The sequence below is a fragment of the Lytechinus variegatus genome, chromosome 3 (genome assembly GCF_018143015.1).
Source record: "Lytechinus variegatus isolate NC3 chromosome 3, Lvar_3.0, whole genome shotgun sequence".
NCBI classification, from domain to species: Eukaryota; Metazoa; Echinodermata; class Echinoidea; order Temnopleuroida; family Toxopneustidae; genus Lytechinus; species Lytechinus variegatus.
Window position 1 is genome coordinate 19,052,445 of NC_054742.1, and position 16,598 is coordinate 19,069,042.

At 35.4% G+C, this 16,598-nt stretch overlaps 2 protein-coding genes across 5 annotated transcripts in view; one reads left to right on the top strand and one right to left on the bottom strand.

Annotated features, from left to right (window-relative positions):
- Nucleotides 1-16,598, top strand: part of LOC121410407 (inositol-pentakisphosphate 2-kinase-like) — a 33,513-nt gene that overhangs the window by 5,919 nt on the left and 10,996 nt on the right. The window contains exons 2-4 of one of the 3 annotated variants that reach the window (XM_041602478.1): nucleotides 10,461-10,626; nucleotides 12,691-12,744; nucleotides 16,056-16,142. In XM_041602478.1, coding sequence (XP_041458412.1) covers nucleotides 10,531-10,626; nucleotides 12,691-12,744; nucleotides 16,056-16,142 — 237 coding nt within the window. In that variant the 5' untranslated portion in view covers nucleotides 10,461-10,530. Of the gene's footprint in view, nucleotides 1-10,460; nucleotides 10,635-12,690; nucleotides 12,745-16,055; nucleotides 16,143-16,598 lie in introns of those variants that run through there. The other 2 variants (XM_041602480.1, XM_041602479.1) reach the window with 2 other exon arrangements.
- On the bottom strand, nucleotides 420-9,938 carry LOC121410410 (epoxide hydrolase 4-like). 2 transcript variants are annotated; one of them, XM_041602484.1, is made up of 7 exons: nucleotides 7,524-9,938; nucleotides 6,171-6,295; nucleotides 5,560-5,642; nucleotides 3,590-3,791; nucleotides 3,036-3,178; nucleotides 2,138-2,423; nucleotides 420-2,092 (listed from the first exon to the last, which is right to left on the bottom strand). In XM_041602484.1, exons 1-6 carry the CDS (start codon nucleotides 7,728-7,730, stop codon nucleotides 2,170-2,172), a joined length of 1,014 nt encoding a protein of 337 aa, XP_041458418.1. In that variant the 5' UTR covers nucleotides 7,731-9,938; the 3' UTR covers nucleotides 420-2,092; nucleotides 2,138-2,169. The 2 variants fall into 2 exon arrangements, with proteins under 2 accessions (XP_041458418.1, XP_041458417.1); XM_041602483.1 differs by having other exon boundaries at nucleotides 420-2,423.

Here is a 16,598-nt window from a genome sequence, read left to right on the forward strand (position 1 = left end):
TAGTGAGTTAGTGACATCATCGACTCTCTCATTTGCATGTCACTGAGTTGTGCATATCACTGTTTTGTGGAAAAAATAAGCGAAAATTTAAAATGCCATAACTTTTTTATTTTACATCCAATTTTGATGAAATTTTCAGTGTTCTGCTAGATTGATATTTCTCTATTTATTCAAATAAACATTTTTCTGGGGTGGACTTGACCTTTAATACACTAAAAATTAAGTTATTTAAAAAAACAAGGATGAATGATCCTTCTCATTTTTAATGCATACTTGTCTTTTTGGTCTTTTTTTTTCAGATAGCATGTAACAAGCATTAAATGAGGCTTAAAAATAAAATGTAATTGCCATCTTCAAAGAGAAGACAATTAGCAATTTTCCATACAGTGTTTAGAAAAAAAATGCAATTATCTCTTAAACTCTGCAAAATTTTTATTTTTGATTCTAGACTAGTACTTCATGTTTTTTTTTTTGTTCCTTCTATTTTGTTTTAATATGCCCATGTGGGTCTGTAAGTATTTTAGAGAGAGCCCAGTTTGATTTCACCATGATTTCATGTATGAGAGGTATGATGAAATGAGTTGAGTACTTTTTATAAATAACAAAGTAAACTAACCATGTTAAAACTGACCTGTGCCTAGAATCCTTGTGACTATTAATGCAATAAACAATGTAGCCTGTAAAATCACAATGTCACTCTGTGGAGTTCAAACACTAAACAGATTATATTTCTGTATCAACTATCTATTAAATAGAGAATTGTGATATGATACGATATGTGCAGTCATTATTTCTCGCACTTTTCTATCATATCCAACAAACACTGGTCAATTTAAAAGAGACAAGGACTGTACAAAGTTCAATTTTGCTTCTAGCTCTTCAAGTTATTATTTATTTAAACTGATAATATTGTTTGATCTTTATTCAGTAATTAGAATCTTGCAATTTTTAAACACATGCAGATGTTTTTTTTTTCTCTGTCTCTTCCTCAGAGCATATGCCTATACAGCCTACGAAAGGGCGAAGTCAATTGATGGGTTTATTACGTCATAATACACATATAGGGGTAAAGACGAAGGTAGAGGGTGTTAAGGCACATTACGAACAATGAAAGAAGACAAAAAAAATCGCCTTAAACACAGATGTAGAGAAATATATAAATATATATATATTTAAGTTAATTGGGGAAGAAGGATAGTTTTAAAATGACCGAGAATCCTCTCCAAATGTACAAGAGTTGTCAGGCCTAGTTCATTGAAATAATCAATTTGAATAACCTTGTCTTAACTGATTTTCTTTTTATTCTGCCCTCCATTTAAACCCCACTTTTCCATTTCCAAATTTACCTTTATCTAGGATTATTAATGATTCTTTAAATTCATAAATATCTACTGTTTTATGGAATTAACCAGTAAACCCTAAAAGATGTTAGTTTAACTTTGGTAATTTGCTTTTACTTGTAGGCATATAACTTGACTATGATTTATTTATATTATATTGGATGGCTCAGAATGGAATACCAGACATAAGAGTTTGGGCAAATATTCCACGAATCATAGATGAGTGGAATATTGGCCCTAATAAGCGGCATATTTCTGGTATTCCATGAAATAAGCCATCCAATATCTATCCCACCGCCCCCCCCCCAAATAAAAGAGAGGGAGAATTTGGTTGAATGAGTCATATCACTCATCACATTAGGATAAATTTTGTTGTTGTAATGTGACTGACTTACGTACATTTCATTATGACATCAGTGAGTGTCATTGTGCTCTATGCATTGCATTGGTTTCATTGTTGTACGCGTTGTATATTTCATGCATTCGCGCATGCGCACTAGACTGTTGAATATGGTCTCGTATTCAATGACAAATTTTGTACAGGAGCTTATGGAATATTCGTTGGATTTCGGTCCTTTTTAGGGATATGCTCTGATACTACAAGGGCAATTGATGCAGACCAAAATATGTTAAAAAGCTCTATATAGATGATAATAGTAGGTAGCGATTCACCAACAAATATTATTATTCATTATTGTATATTGGTAATATGCAAAACTAAAGAGAAATATTTCAAAGAATTGATAAAAAAAACATTGACTAGACTATTGATGAGGAAATTGTACTAAACTTTGCTTAAGCTATTTCCAGGAAAGCATATTTGAAAAAATTAATCTGCAAGATATTTTTTCATGAGTCTGTTGACAGTATCCGGCTGTTCCTGGTGCACCAGCACATCACCATTTTCTATTCTTTCTACAAGTAATTGACGGCAAAGTCTTTCTGTTTTATCCACCAGCTTGTTGTCAAGAGCATAGTGTGATGTGGCCCAGATGAGAAGAGTAGGTGTGGTGACGTATCCTGTTCCATGGAAAAATTCATGTGCTGCATTCCTGTAGTAGTTTAGAAATGTAGTCACTCTCCCTGTAGTGAAAAAAAAAGGTTTCACAATTAAATTTGGCAATCTTATTCATATAATTGTAATAATCAGTTCTAGTGCATATCATCAGCATTCATCCAAACCGTAGTACAAATTACAAGTATGTAGCTCTTTTGCAATATTTTCTCTGATCCTTGGTTTTGTATAAAAATAAAGATACAAATGTCAAGCAATTGTGCTGGTCTTTCCTACCATGTATTTTTCTTGCAATGAATATGTTGTAAGGCTCGGGATTGAGTGTGAAAATTATAGTGAACTTTGAAGTTGATTTTCTCTGAAATGGTTTGCATCGTCGTATGTGTGATACATCTGTTTGGATGACCGTCCATGATGTATACCATACATCTAAAGCACTTCCAAAGAGACTTTGGATGATAATTTACCTCACCTGAGCTGAGTGCAGTACAATGCAGATTATTCAAATTATAGGGCTTAAAATACAGAAGAACAAGAAGTCAAATCTGATCCACATATAAAGCAGGCTTTCAAGAGCTCTTTGAAAATGGAAAAGAAATTTCTCCATATATCATCCCAGTAAATATCATATCTAAAAAGTTAACAGGAGAGAAACAAATAAGTTACATAATAGTTCTTGCCTGGTCTTGAAAGAGCGTACTTGGAGGCTTCTATATCTTCCTCAGTTGTTGGGCCCTTCATGCAATGTTTCTGGAGTATCATATAGTCACCCATTGACAGCAAAATCTCTGGCAAATATGGTAGTTGAAAAAAAAACACATACCTGAAAAAAAAAAAATTCAAGAACATGTAAATTTCCCTTCTTGATTTGTGATTTTTTTGGTATTTTTTTTGAACTTTAATTTCAAGTCAAGTTTTCATGGGAGCTAAAAAAGAGAGTTGAATTGAGCTATATAATAAATGTACTATAAAAGGACCATCTTCAGCATTTTGATGCTATTAAATTGCTCAAAAGAAAGCGAGATCGGAGAGAGTCTGTCATTGTTTAATCCATGCAAGCTTGAGGAGATTTCTGGTATTGTCATAGAATCCCAAAATTCCTGATAACAATTGGTTTACTACAAAACTTTTCATCCTTCTCTGCTCAAACTCAATGCGTGAAGGATACAGAAAAACTTGCCTACATTTCAGTAGAAAAGAAGTGAAAAAGAATAATATGGTAAAAAAAATTTACCATGAGCGCCACAGCTGAGGTAAGTAGTAGCTTTGAAAGAGTTCTCTGAATCTATTGGGATGAGCTGCATTTATAATGATTAGTTTGTTCAGCTGTTCTGGGTAACGGGTAGCAAAGTCCCAGGCGATCATACCACCCCAATCATGCCCTACCAGGATACAGGAATCATGACCCAATATACCAATCAGTTTATGAATGTCTTCTGTGAAAAGAAAGGAAGTAATACATAGGTGATTGATCAGTAAAGTGAATATATTATTTTATCAGTTAAATACATTGGCCCGTATTCTGAAGTTAGGTTTAACTTAGACCATGGTCTAACTCTGTGCTAAAATTATGGGAAGCCAAAAGTGTCAAAATTTTTATTAAGTTGTATGTTTCTTATGTTTACTGTGCTCTTTCCTGATTCATCGATGGTGAAGACAATCATCTATTTCTACTTCCTAGACAATTATGCATGATTTGAGAGCTGAATGAGCTGAAATATGATATCTCTACCATTAGTGATTTATGTAACAATTGGCTATCCATACTTAAACCACAACTTTAAACCTGAGTTTAAAGGAGAATGAAACCATTGGAACAAGATAGCTTGTGTGAAAACAGAAAAATCAAAGAAACAGATCAACAAAAGTTTGAGAAAAATCTGACAATAAATGAGGAAGTTATGAGCATTTAAATATTGCAATCACTAATGCTATGGAGATCCTCCCATTGGCAATGCGAGAAGGATGTGTGATGTCACTGATGAACAACTCTCCCCATTACTTTAGTATATATTTCACTTGAATTGCCTCTTTTATCACATCTATCGATAGATCATGTGTTCTTTCTACATGAGGGCATGTAATACACATTTTTTTTAAATACATCATGGATAAAGAGTTTGCATCATCATAAGAAAAAGCAAAAAGAGACATTTTGGTGGTATTTTATAGTCCACCAAAGGGAAAGTTGTTCATCAGTGACATCACACATCCTTGTCGCATTGCCAATGGGAGGATCTCCATTGAATTAGTGATTGCAATATTTAAATGCTCATAACTTTCTCATTTATTGTCCGATTTTTCTCAAACTTTCTTTATTCTTATTCTTTGATTTTCTGTTTTTACACAAGCCTATTTGTTCCAAAAGTTTCATTCCCCTTTAAGTTAAACCTGACTTCAGAATACGGGCCATTATGTGTTGGCCTTCAAAACAACTGTCAGCTATAACTTCTTAACTCTAATACTTGTTTAGTCTGAGAATTTATTTAGAAATATACTGAGATCATTGTTTGTGTCACTTGGTTATTTAGAGGATATTCTAAATTAAACCTCCAATGTTTTAGTGGAAGGAATACTGATCTAAAATTAATCATTGAAAATGATTGAATGACAGGTGTTCAAGATGATCTTGGTCCTTCCACATATGAAAATGAAAATCTATATTTTATTGTTCGAAATAGACATAAAATCAAATACTCCAAAAATTTGCTTTGCCCAATTGATTGTTGGCCCGGCAGCCGCTGTGCAGCACCAGATCGACGAGGCTCTATCCCTTTAATCGTTGAACGCCAAACAAGGTAGCAGCAACTCCCATCTTTTGGTCTGCCGTGGCTGGGGTTTGAACCCCTACCTCCCGGTTGTGAGACAGACACTACCAACTGAGCCAACACACCGGTATATAAGTTAGTGCTCAATTGTAAATTTGAAGCAACAGTTCTGAATGGTACAATATAGTCTAAAGATCTCTATGTAGTCAAGGGAAATCATATCTGTTCCAACAGGGTTTCATACCATCTCTTTGGGCAAAGGGAGTTTGCAACTAATATTGGCTATTGAGGACAGTCTCTCGTAGTAGGTCTCCTATTTCATTTATTATTTATTTCAGTAAGAACTTCACAGCATCTTTAATATGTTGCCCTTTTCTTTACTGCCTGTATAGCCGAAACAATGAGATAATACCTAATAATAGTAATGATTAATTACCAGTGAGTTGATCTAGACTGTAGAACTTCTTGGGTAGTGGGGCATCTGACTCACCAGTTCCTCTCATGTCAAATGATACACAACTAAAGTAGCAAACCAATTTTGAAAAATGTTGGATAGGCTAATGAATTTATCAAAGGAGGTCATTTGTGTAACACATAATTTTGATGATGACTTAACTAAAAGAAAAGTTGCATTTTAAAAACAAGAGTGAATGACCAAATTTGAAGCAGACTGCACAAGACATCATAAAGCTTTTACAAGAAAAGCTTACAATGTTAGAAATGTAAATTACCTGCATCACTTATTTTAAACCAAGCATTTGCACAAAACTGCATAAAGATAAGTCAAGGAACAGGGACATCAGTTACGAATGTTGAATAAGAGGTTGTGTGATAATAGCATGGACTTGCCTTCAGAGATAGACTTAAATGTGTATTGTTTGATTCATATCATGGTGAAGTTTTAGTAACTACATACTATCAAGGGCTCTCCATATTTCTTTGATTTCTTTTGCATTATTATGATACATGTAATTGAAATATTCTTTTGAAATCTTTCCTTAATTGGTTAATTCATTATTCTTCCAATGAATTAGGTCATATACTTACTGATAATCTTTATTGAATGCTCTAATCTGATGTCTCCATGCATACCAGCATTCTGGAAAGCCATGTAGAAATAACATCAAAGGATTGTTAGGATCACCTGACTCTACAATATGAAGCTTTACATCCTAAAGTAGAAGGAATAACAGATAAAAAAGGTGAATTGTAAAGTAGAAAGTAGAATAGCAATGGCAAGAGACGTATTTCTTGCAATGAAATTTGAAAAACTTATTCTTAAGTAGGAAGGTGAACTTTCCTCTTATAGGTTAAAAGATTAGATGATTGTAGGGTTGAGAAAATTATAAGTTTGGAGTTGAAAATAAATGAAGTTCTAAATCTTCAAACTGAAGGGGAATAAGTGAAACTGAGACGCAAATAAAGAGAACTTAAACCGAAGGGGTCTGGTTGTACACTGCTATATTTGCTGGGCTTCCTTGCCTCAATAAAACTCATACAAAATTAGCATATATTTAAATTACACAAAATCAACCAATGAAAATAAAGAGAATGGAGAAGCCAACTGAAAGTGGAAAAGTCCAATTCATAAAAATAACCAATAAGAGATAGAGGATGGAGATGAATAAGATGTTGGGATGATTACATGATAAGAATGTTGAACAAAAGAATCAGATGTGGGAACGTAATGAATTAACACATCTGAATAGGACAGAAGTGACATGAGAAGCAGGTTGAAAGTCAAATGTAAATGGATGACAACAGAAGCATGGAGAATTTAAACAAAGCTGAACTAAATTATACCAAAGCTTGAACTATAAATAACTCAACTATTAAAGGAAACAACAGTCCTACATTATTTATGGTCTATCCTACTACTGTTTGGATCAGATATATATGGATGAGAAGGATAACTTGGCAAGAAAAGCCAGACAGCCCGGCCTTGTAAACTATGTTAAGAGTGAAGAATCAAGGGAAAGGTACCAAGAGTACCCAGAATAAAAAGTAAGAGTCAAGAACTGAAGTGGGATAAAACTGCAAGAGCTTGCTAGGATATTTTCTTTGAACTGGGAGAAGGTACTTGGTGTGCATGTTAAAGAAGTGGAAGAATACTTAATTCATCTTTCTTTGATTCAATCCATTAAAAAGAAGGTACTGTTTGTAATCTCTACAATACGAATGTGCATTGTCGAAAGAGTATATGTTTGAAGACTAGAGACATGATTGTGGAAGTGACAAAGATGAATGTGCAATATCATACTGTATAGCAAATCAGACTGCAATCCAAGCAGAGGGATGAGGAGAGAGAGGGAGAGAGAACTGTATTTTTCTATTGAATAGTACAAGCAGTGAGTATTGAATTGCATTGAATAGCACAGCAATGCCTTACAGTTGTCCTACCTTTACAGTAACAAATTTATGGGAGCCAAGTTGTGAGTCCTCCATGCAAGGTGGTCGTGAGTTCCTGGTCTTCTGATGAAACACCCATCGTGGTCCTTTGAAGACCAGGGACAGTAGAAGAACAAGAATGCCCCTTAGTACTCCAAGTAGGAAAAAGGGCAGATAAAACAGGCCTGTGATAGTGAAGAGCCGAAGAGGGTTCCCCATTATAGACCTATGTATAGTGAGTTGTAGGAAAATAATAATTGGTATCTCACTGCTCTAGTTCTGCTACCTTCATGTATAGTATTGCTGAACAACACAGAGTATTTCGTACAATCTCAATTGTACACAGAGCAAAGTCTGCTTTATTGCAGCAAGTCATGCTGTATTTGTATTGCATGTTGTGAAGGGGTGTGTTTATGCTTTCATTGCTGAGACGGAATCAGCGTTTTCAAATGTTGTTTCAGATCGCAAACATGGTCCTGGGAGTGCTGTTTATGCTTTGTTTTTCAGAGGCGAAATCGCGATTTGCAGCTGGCTTTGCATCGTTATCTTTGTTGAGCAGGAAAGTTTTTTTCAAAAGTTATTGTTTTCCGAGTGTTGTTATGGTCGACTATTATTCAAACTTCGAACAATTTCTGATCTTTTAGTAATTGCATGGAGCTACTTGACGTAGCCATAGAATTTCATCCATGGTGAGGATATAAATTTCTAAAAATAAAGATTATTAAAGTATTTATTCATGCTTCTGGGGCTTCTGGCTTAGCGATATCTCCTCATCAAACGGGTTTTTTTGTAAATCCCTCAACATACATCGAGATTATGGCAAAATAGATAAGTAGTACAGTACTTCACTTGATAATCACATATGCATTGGTCATTATTAGAACCAGGGATGTGTGAGGTAATTCCCTTTTAGAACCATGGGACTGTATTTGCCCATGGATTTTCATCTCACCGGAAGCATGTACCAAATGACCTCATTTAAACACGTTTACGATTGTGGTTCTTTTTATACTTCCCCAGAAATCCTGATTCTGGTCAAACAACGTTTTGAAACGTACCTTTTTGTAAGTTTACTACAATCGGTGTTCTGAAACATTGTTTAAGTAAGCATGAAAGCGTGAAAATAAGCATGCTGATGATGCAACCATGTTTTGGACTAATCAAAAATGAAAATGCTGATTCTGGTCTGAAAAGTGGAAGCATAAACATGCACCAAGAAACTCTAATACAAGGGAGTTATAATGAAGGAGAGGGGTCAAGCTGCTTTCTTCTGAGTCCATGCTTTATATCATGCAGTGATAGGTTATCTGCTTACCAGGTAGTTAGATAACAGAACATATGAGTAATAAGTTGTTGAAAACTCAAATATCAGGGGCGGTATTCTGTTCACTGTCCCTTTCAATGGGTTCTTATTAAATGCGTTTTGTGAAGGAACGTAAACTCTTGTAAATTCTTAATTATTTCAACTGCAAATAAAACATACAGAAACATGCATTGCAAGCAAAGTACCTAACATGGAAGATTGTAATTCATGGATTAAATGACAGGACATTAAAATGTGCGCAAATGAACGGAACATATTCAAATATTGAACTTTTTGTAAGAATATAATTTTCCTTTAATCGACTCTGGTACAAAAACTGAGTGATATGTATAGTGCTCATTTTGAGAATTTCTCTGATGTCCTATATTCCATAAAGCATTTATGTATGTGCTTTATAAACCAGTATATTTATAAATCCAAAACTGGTACTTGGCTTCCGAAAATAAAGCCAAGTGGAATGTTATGTATGTAATTGTTACGATTTAGAACCCATCTCGATGCATTTGCATAAATTACAAGAGTAAAGTTCCTTTCTAACAACAGGTACTTGTGACTAATTCCCCTCCACCCTTGATACTTATTTCCAATGTTATGCTTGTTTGATTTTGCTTTCTATACACATCATTTTTTTTGTTTAGGCAGACTGGCTTACTAGAATAAATATTACATCCAAACTTTGCTGATTCCATTCTCATTTTTAATCATATGACCTCACGCTTGAATGGAAATTCATACAGAATATAAGAATGAGTTGATTTCAAAGGCCTGTCACCATTCATGTAGAAATACATGTATGCAAGTATAAAATGGAAGCCTTTTTCAATTTCTAAAGAACATGGTCATGCCCATTTGGTATAGAAGAGATTGCTACCCTGCAAGTGAGTACTTGATGGATGCCCCAATCTGTTGACTGGAATTGTATGACTAGGCCTACGTGTTTCACAAAGCAATCAAACTTAAAATGCTGACTTAAAGGGAAATCCAGCTTTGGTCATAAAATGTTGTGTTGGAAAGGAGCAAAATCAATAAAACAGAATGGTAAAAGTTTGATAGAAATCGGAAGCAATAAGAAAGTTATGGCTGCTTTAAAATTGAGATCAGTAGAACTATGTTTATTTCAAATTGGCAACTGGGTAAGTAATGTGATTACCAATATCACAAATTTTAAGAATTAAATTTTAAAAAACTTATTGTTTGTCTAATATTGTTCAAACTTTCACCTATCAAATTGTCTGAATTTTCCTTTTCCTCAAAGAAAAAAAAGTTTTTATGTGGGTTGGATTCCCCCTTTAAAGGGGGAGTGAACTGTGTATGATCTCTCATTGACTGTGTGTTATAATACATAGTTTTAAAATGTACATTTTCAGATATCTACTTATATTCCAGAGAATAAATTGATCTCAAAATGTTTTGAGACGAAAAGTTATTGGTTTGCTACTTGGTAACATAATTATTGTGGTACAAATATATTGACTACTTAGTTTGCTTGTTATCATTCAAGTCTATCTACATTACTAGACTACACTAGCATTATGGGCCAGGAAACTGGCCAGGTATGAGTCGTTGAGGACTCGAGATGGCGCTATCCTCATTAGATCTGATATTTATTGTCTTTTCATCCATAGGTCTGTAAGCAACACAAAGCATCAATATGATTAAAAGAAGCTAACGCTGGAAAGTTGAATTGATGGGACTATGGATTCTAATGGTGTAGAAGAGGATATTGAGGATATTAAAGTCTGGAAGTATATCAAGGAGGGAAATTCATCATTAGTTATTGGACATAAGAAGGTGAGATGGTATGAACATATCCTTGTTACTCTGTGATAAGAATGTTGGTTAATCATATTATACCCCTTTCATATTGCGCTTTTCCCCGGCGAACTTCGCCAGCAAAGGGGAAAGTGTCCAGTATGAAAGGTACACAGGAGAACTTCGCCAGTGAAAATGTTTTCCGGCGAAGTTCGCCGGTGAAACAGCCAACTAAAGGAAACCGGAGAACTCCTCCTCCTTAATGACGTCAGAGGTCATTTTTTTCTCCCCGAAACACCCTGAACTGAGATTCCACGTGCAAGCGAGCTATTATTTCCATGGCTAAATGTAGAAAGCCATGCTTTATGAGCAATTTGATCATTCCATAGAGTTAAATACCCTCAAACATGCAGTTTGTTTTTTTTCACTTACGATATGTATTATAAAAGCGTTATTGTACATGCTAAAAATATCAAAGTACTTTCTTTTTTTGCTTCTAATACTTCTAGAATATGTTATATATTTTTTTACACCTTTTTGTAATCGGTAAGAAGCAATGTTTACAAGTTTATTTTAGTTTGTTCTATATGCCAGTTCGTAGTTCCTTTCTGCGCATGATCAAAAGATTCTACGCGTGATCAGAGGAAGGTCATTTGTACTAAAGTGACATGATGGTTAAAAATCTAATGAGATAGGCACCAACTTTGATGTCTTAATTATTCATATATTCTTTTGAATTGTGGTTTTTATTTACATCCAAAATCAACAATGCATCCATGAACGACTGGTATTTCACAGCTTGCCAAGTACATTGTGCAACATGCTATGATATGCATTTGAAGTAGGAATGCAACAAATACCTTCATAAAGTGTTCATTGGTGTGCTATTCTAGTCACTTGGTCTATTCAATTTCTTCATCCTGCTATGTAAGGCAAGTTTATGTAATATCTTGCTTTGAATCTGCCATAATGAAATAAATGATAGGTCATTTGACCAAAATTGTCCATGAAGTAACTACGAACTGGTCTATTCTTCATGGACGTGCCGAGTGATCTGATCAGCAGCAGCTGCTAAGAAGTGTTTACCAGCCGTCATCTCCAAAATTTTACTGATAAAATTAATTAGGTATCTACAATTAATAAGGAGAGAGTACGATTAGAATTCAAATTAAAAAACGCACGTGCTTTCATTTGCACTTACTTCCGCCCGAGCAAATCACCCGTCGACTTTCGCCAGGGAAGAGATGTCAGTGCGAAAGGGTACATTTTTTCTTCGCTGTTTAAGTGAGGAATGCATGCCGGAGGATTTCGACGGCAAAGTTCTCCTGGGAAAAAAATAAGAGGCCAGTTTGAAAGGGGTACAAAATGTAGAGTGTGTTAGCGATACATTGATAACCAGGCAGTATTTGAGCTAAGAAAGTTTTTGGGTCGAAACAAAGACACCTGTACCTCAAGGGGAAGATTGGACACTTAATAGATCATGTAATGTAACTCTATTAAAGAGCACCCATTAGCCTTGGGAAGGTCAACATTTGCATTTGAATTTGGGGGTTTTCTGCAAAGTATGGGGGAAATGAGAGAGGGGTGAGGATTTTGCAATTCTGAAATTTTACCTTTTTTTAAATGCCAACATATTAAAAAAACAAGTATTTGATAGCAATTTCTGTGAAAGGAGAGATAATAATGATTATTATTATGATTATGAAAGGAGAGATGAGACCATCCTCTTGCACCTTCCCTGCATCGGCCTCTCAACATTTCGCCTTTATGTTTATACACAAGCCATATGCCGATTCATGAAGTTTACCTACTAAACACTGTCTGGTCTCTTTTCCCATGTAGGAACGATGACCAAAGTGTTCAGTTTCCCCTTTGATCCAAGGTACTTTGGAGTATTAGACCAATCGGTAATTGATCTTCAGAATCCTCAAATCTTTTTACCAAAAGATCTAAATCAGGATGAAGACAGCTGCTTTGTTTATCTAATCATGTACTGTTGATGTCCTTCCTATTTAGGTTTTAATGTTTAATATTTTTTAGTTCTTTGCCAATAATGGTGGTTTGTTCATTATTATTTGAATTCTTTTAATTTCCTTGCTACAGAAGCACATTGTTTATCGGCTTTGGAAGAAAGACACCAAAGATGTCCTTCAGAAGGTATATCCTAATAGATTATTTCTTAGTGAGAGCATACACTTGGGTGGAATTTTCATATCATTGTTTACACTAACCAGTTACTATTAACATTTCAGTTAACAAAATAATTTTTCACTTGTTTTTGGATTGCTATAACCAGGTTATTCATCAAGGTTCAATGAATTTCAATCCAGTGGAATCAAACAAACAAAATTATTTTGTAAAAAAAAATGTTGAGAAAAAGGATAATATGAATAAATTCAGTAAATTTCAAATGTTTGGTACAATATCTTTTTCATGAATATACAATTATGAAGATGAAATACAGGATACAGCCATAGTCATAAAATTATTTCTAACATTCTTGTGTACCGGTAGTCTGATTTTAAAACATCACCGATTGAATTATGCACATTTATGTGACTCTCACACATTTTTACATTAAATCGAGAACAAATGTTTGAGGAAAAACATTTTTTTTTCATTTAAAATATGAGATTTGGCTACCCGATTCTAAGATTTCAATCCTCAGAATCAGAGTATTTCCGACGCCACGACAGGGACGTATCTCACACGTGTCATATATTAAATAAATGAGTGTTAAGTACAGAAATGGTGAGGGGTAGATATAGCAGTTTGTATACAATAAAACATGCTATGCCAAGTGCAAGTAAAAAGTAACTAAGAAGAGCTAGTATGATGCTTTCTGTCTAGAAGTTATTCCAAAAGCTCTTATGCGTTAAGTGGAACCAGCATGGGCTGCAAGTTGACTATTGCAGCACACACCACAAGTGCAGCTTCCACAGTCCTTGTTGCTACATCCTTAGACTCTGTGAATTGTTTGGTTGCCTTCATTGCCCTCATGAATGGTGGTTTTACCACCATTACTTTCTTATGCAGGAACAGATCTTGGATGTAAAATCCTCTATCAGCCATGACGGTATCACCTTCTTCAAGCTTTGTAATGATGTTGGACATCTTGCGAAGTGTTACCTCCCGCTGGTTTTGACACAAACGAGATGGTTCCTCCTGTAGTTATGTCCACAAGACACTTTAACGTAGGCCGAGACTTGTATTGACTGTACACTTGGCATTGCGAGCTATCTAGGGTTGGTAGATTGATCTGGATCTCAGTACATTTTGTTATGTAGCGAACTACTCCAAACTTTTTGAAGCAGCTTGGGTAGTACCTCAAAGTATCCCGTTTAGATGGCCAATAGATGAAGGATTCCCGTTCTTTACTAAGAAAAGGGATCCGAAGTAGAGATCACCTGTGAAACAGTACTCTGGCTTACAATGAATCGGAATGCCTGGTGCTCCTCTCGAAGATTAAGACGCAGCTTCTTTAGAGTCATCATAAGTTCATCTTTTTTTCCAGGTTTGTGTTGGTTTTTTTAACTGGAATGCTTTCTCTTCTTGAGACGTGTGACCTTTGTAGTAGTGCAGAGTAGTTGCATGGGGTTGAACTTGCTCCATGGGCCAACAAAAGTATTGATATGATGGGATTTCTGTGAAGAGCTTTATTAATTCATCGTAGGAAGATATGTCTTCAATCCCAAAGCGCGTTGTGGCACTAAGCTTACTCTCCAGGGAGTTCTTTCTTTGCAAGATCATAGATGGTCTGCTGTAGCAACTCGCATTTTGACATGGTTTCTTGCAGCTCTGTCTCTATGTCGTCAACATAAAATTGTGAGAAGGACCGCATACCAATTGTACCACCAGCATAGTTGCACTTTTCTCCAAGTTGGTGAAGTCTCTGGAACTGACCTGGATGCCAACTGCCTTTGGTTTCTTATCTTGGGGTCGTGCAGGTCTAGTTGGTGGTACATTTTCTTTGTTGATGGTGCAATGCTGCTTCAGAGGAGCTCTACTGTGTTAAACCGGCTAAATTATGTTGTAACCTCTCATGTAGAGTGATGGGTTTGGGTCATCTGAAAATGGACAACCGTGGCGAAAATGATTGCTGCACACTCGTGTTGACGGTTTATTGCAAAATTATCTTTTTTAATGAGCCGGGTCCAGAGGGCGAAATTCGGAGGATCAGTACATCTGTGAAATCGTAGATTGTCCACATGGTCCTTTATTAGGTACCTGTAATGTGTTAGCAGGAGTGAGAAAAAAGAAAAGAAAACACAAACTCCAAATTAGAATCAGTAGATCTAGACCTATACATACCTTTACTAATCAGTTATCTATTCATGGCAGGTTGTAGGTGTTCAGTTCAGTAATACATGTACGTACAATTGCAATACAGTAATCAAATATCTGATGTCAATCCGGGCTGCCAAAGCGTAGATCCCGCCGCTCAGTCATCCACCCGGTACGTCACATGCACTCGGGAAGTGGCTGGCCGCTGTGCTGACACATTACCGCTAAAACACAGAGAGAGCTAATGATAGAGCAGGCTAGGCGCACGCGCTGGTCACTTGACTCAGACAGCTCAAAAGACAAAAATTCCACAGCCAGTGTGCCAAAAATGAACCGATATTACCTTACCTATCACGATATCTTCTGTCATTTTTGCAGCCATAGACAGTACATCTATCTCCGCCACTCATAATGAAGACAAGTGATGTTAATTTCTGAAACAAATATGACGAGCTGCTTACTTGAAGAAAGCAAAAAGTTTGGAAACGGGCATTGATCGCATTTTGATATGCTATGGAAATTGTACACTATATTGTCGGCTGCTTGCATTTGCATGGTGGCATCCGGACAATAGCGGTGCTATTGCTCCCTTTCCAATCCCATGATCCTTTGCGTGAAACTATTTGCAATAAGGTCTATAAATCAGAGTTAAGAAAGAGCTGAATAATCTTCATTTTTTCGGTAGTTTCCAATTAAATCAAAACAATTTCAAGGTTATATGGAAAATAGATGGCCACAGTTTTTGGAACGAGGTACCTGGCGATAAATTATTGGTAATTGGCGCTGATTTTACATCAGTTTCCCGGCTTTTTTTTACTGGTTTGACATAATATGAAAGAAAGTTGTGATTACCAAAAAGATATTGAAATTTAGATGGTCTACTGATATTTTATTATCTTCTTTCCAAAACAACCACTTGCCTAATTGGGCAATTGACTTAGTTTGAGAAATGCTTGCCCACACATCATTTTCTCTTGTCCCGGGCAAGCGGGTTTGTCATGCCCTGCCCCTGGTAGTGATAATCTTCTTGTCTTTTACACTATATTCCCACTTTAAATTTGTATAAATCACTTAATACAAGAGTAGAAATCTTTCAACATAGAATGTTCATATGAGAAACCCATGTGTATACTTTTGAATTGTAATATTTATCATCAATTTTTTTTCAATCAATCTGATTACAGAATTCTAGAAAAATGGAGTGTTTGGCAAAAATTAATTACATAAAAAACTGCCTCCTGCCTATCTTGGGGAGATATTCCAGTATTCCAGTAAGTACATCAGTTATTCTGATTTCAGAGGTTCCATTTTGAAATCTTTGATATTGTAAATCACGTTTTAGCTTTAGTAACACTCTGTTTGTGGGCAAGACACAACCTAGGTACATCCTTGCTCATAAAGAAGATGCAATCTGGCTACTACTGCCATATTCATAAAGAAGTTTCTTATTTAAAAATTCTGGTATATTATAAAAGTCTTGTGTGAATCAAAGACATTCATAAGGTTTAATAGAAATCTTCTTTGTTCCTTGTCAGTCCGACGTACCAAGTTCTAATTTATTATTTTATAATTATTATTTGTTTAACACCATTGGAGTACCTGGTAAATTATTCTGTTTTGTACCCCTTCGCCCTATTCTTGGATCATTGTAAATTTCCTCAAGTACAATATGTGAGATGTTAACATTCCTATTTTGTTGTTTGTGATGCAGCGATTATGACTTTGTA

Coding starts and splice junctions, on each gene's coding strand:
- LOC121410410 (XM_041602484.1), bottom strand. CDS start 7,730: ATGGGGAACCCTCTTCGGCTCTTCACTATCACAGGCCTGTTTTATCTG. Junction 5,643..6,170: donor GCATTCAATAAAGATTATCA/GTAAGTATATGA, acceptor TTGCTACTTTAG/TTGTGTATCATTTGACATGA. Junction 3,792..5,559: donor CAGTCTAGATCAACTCACTG/GTAATTAATCAT, acceptor TTCTTTTCACAG/AAGACATTCATAAACTGATT.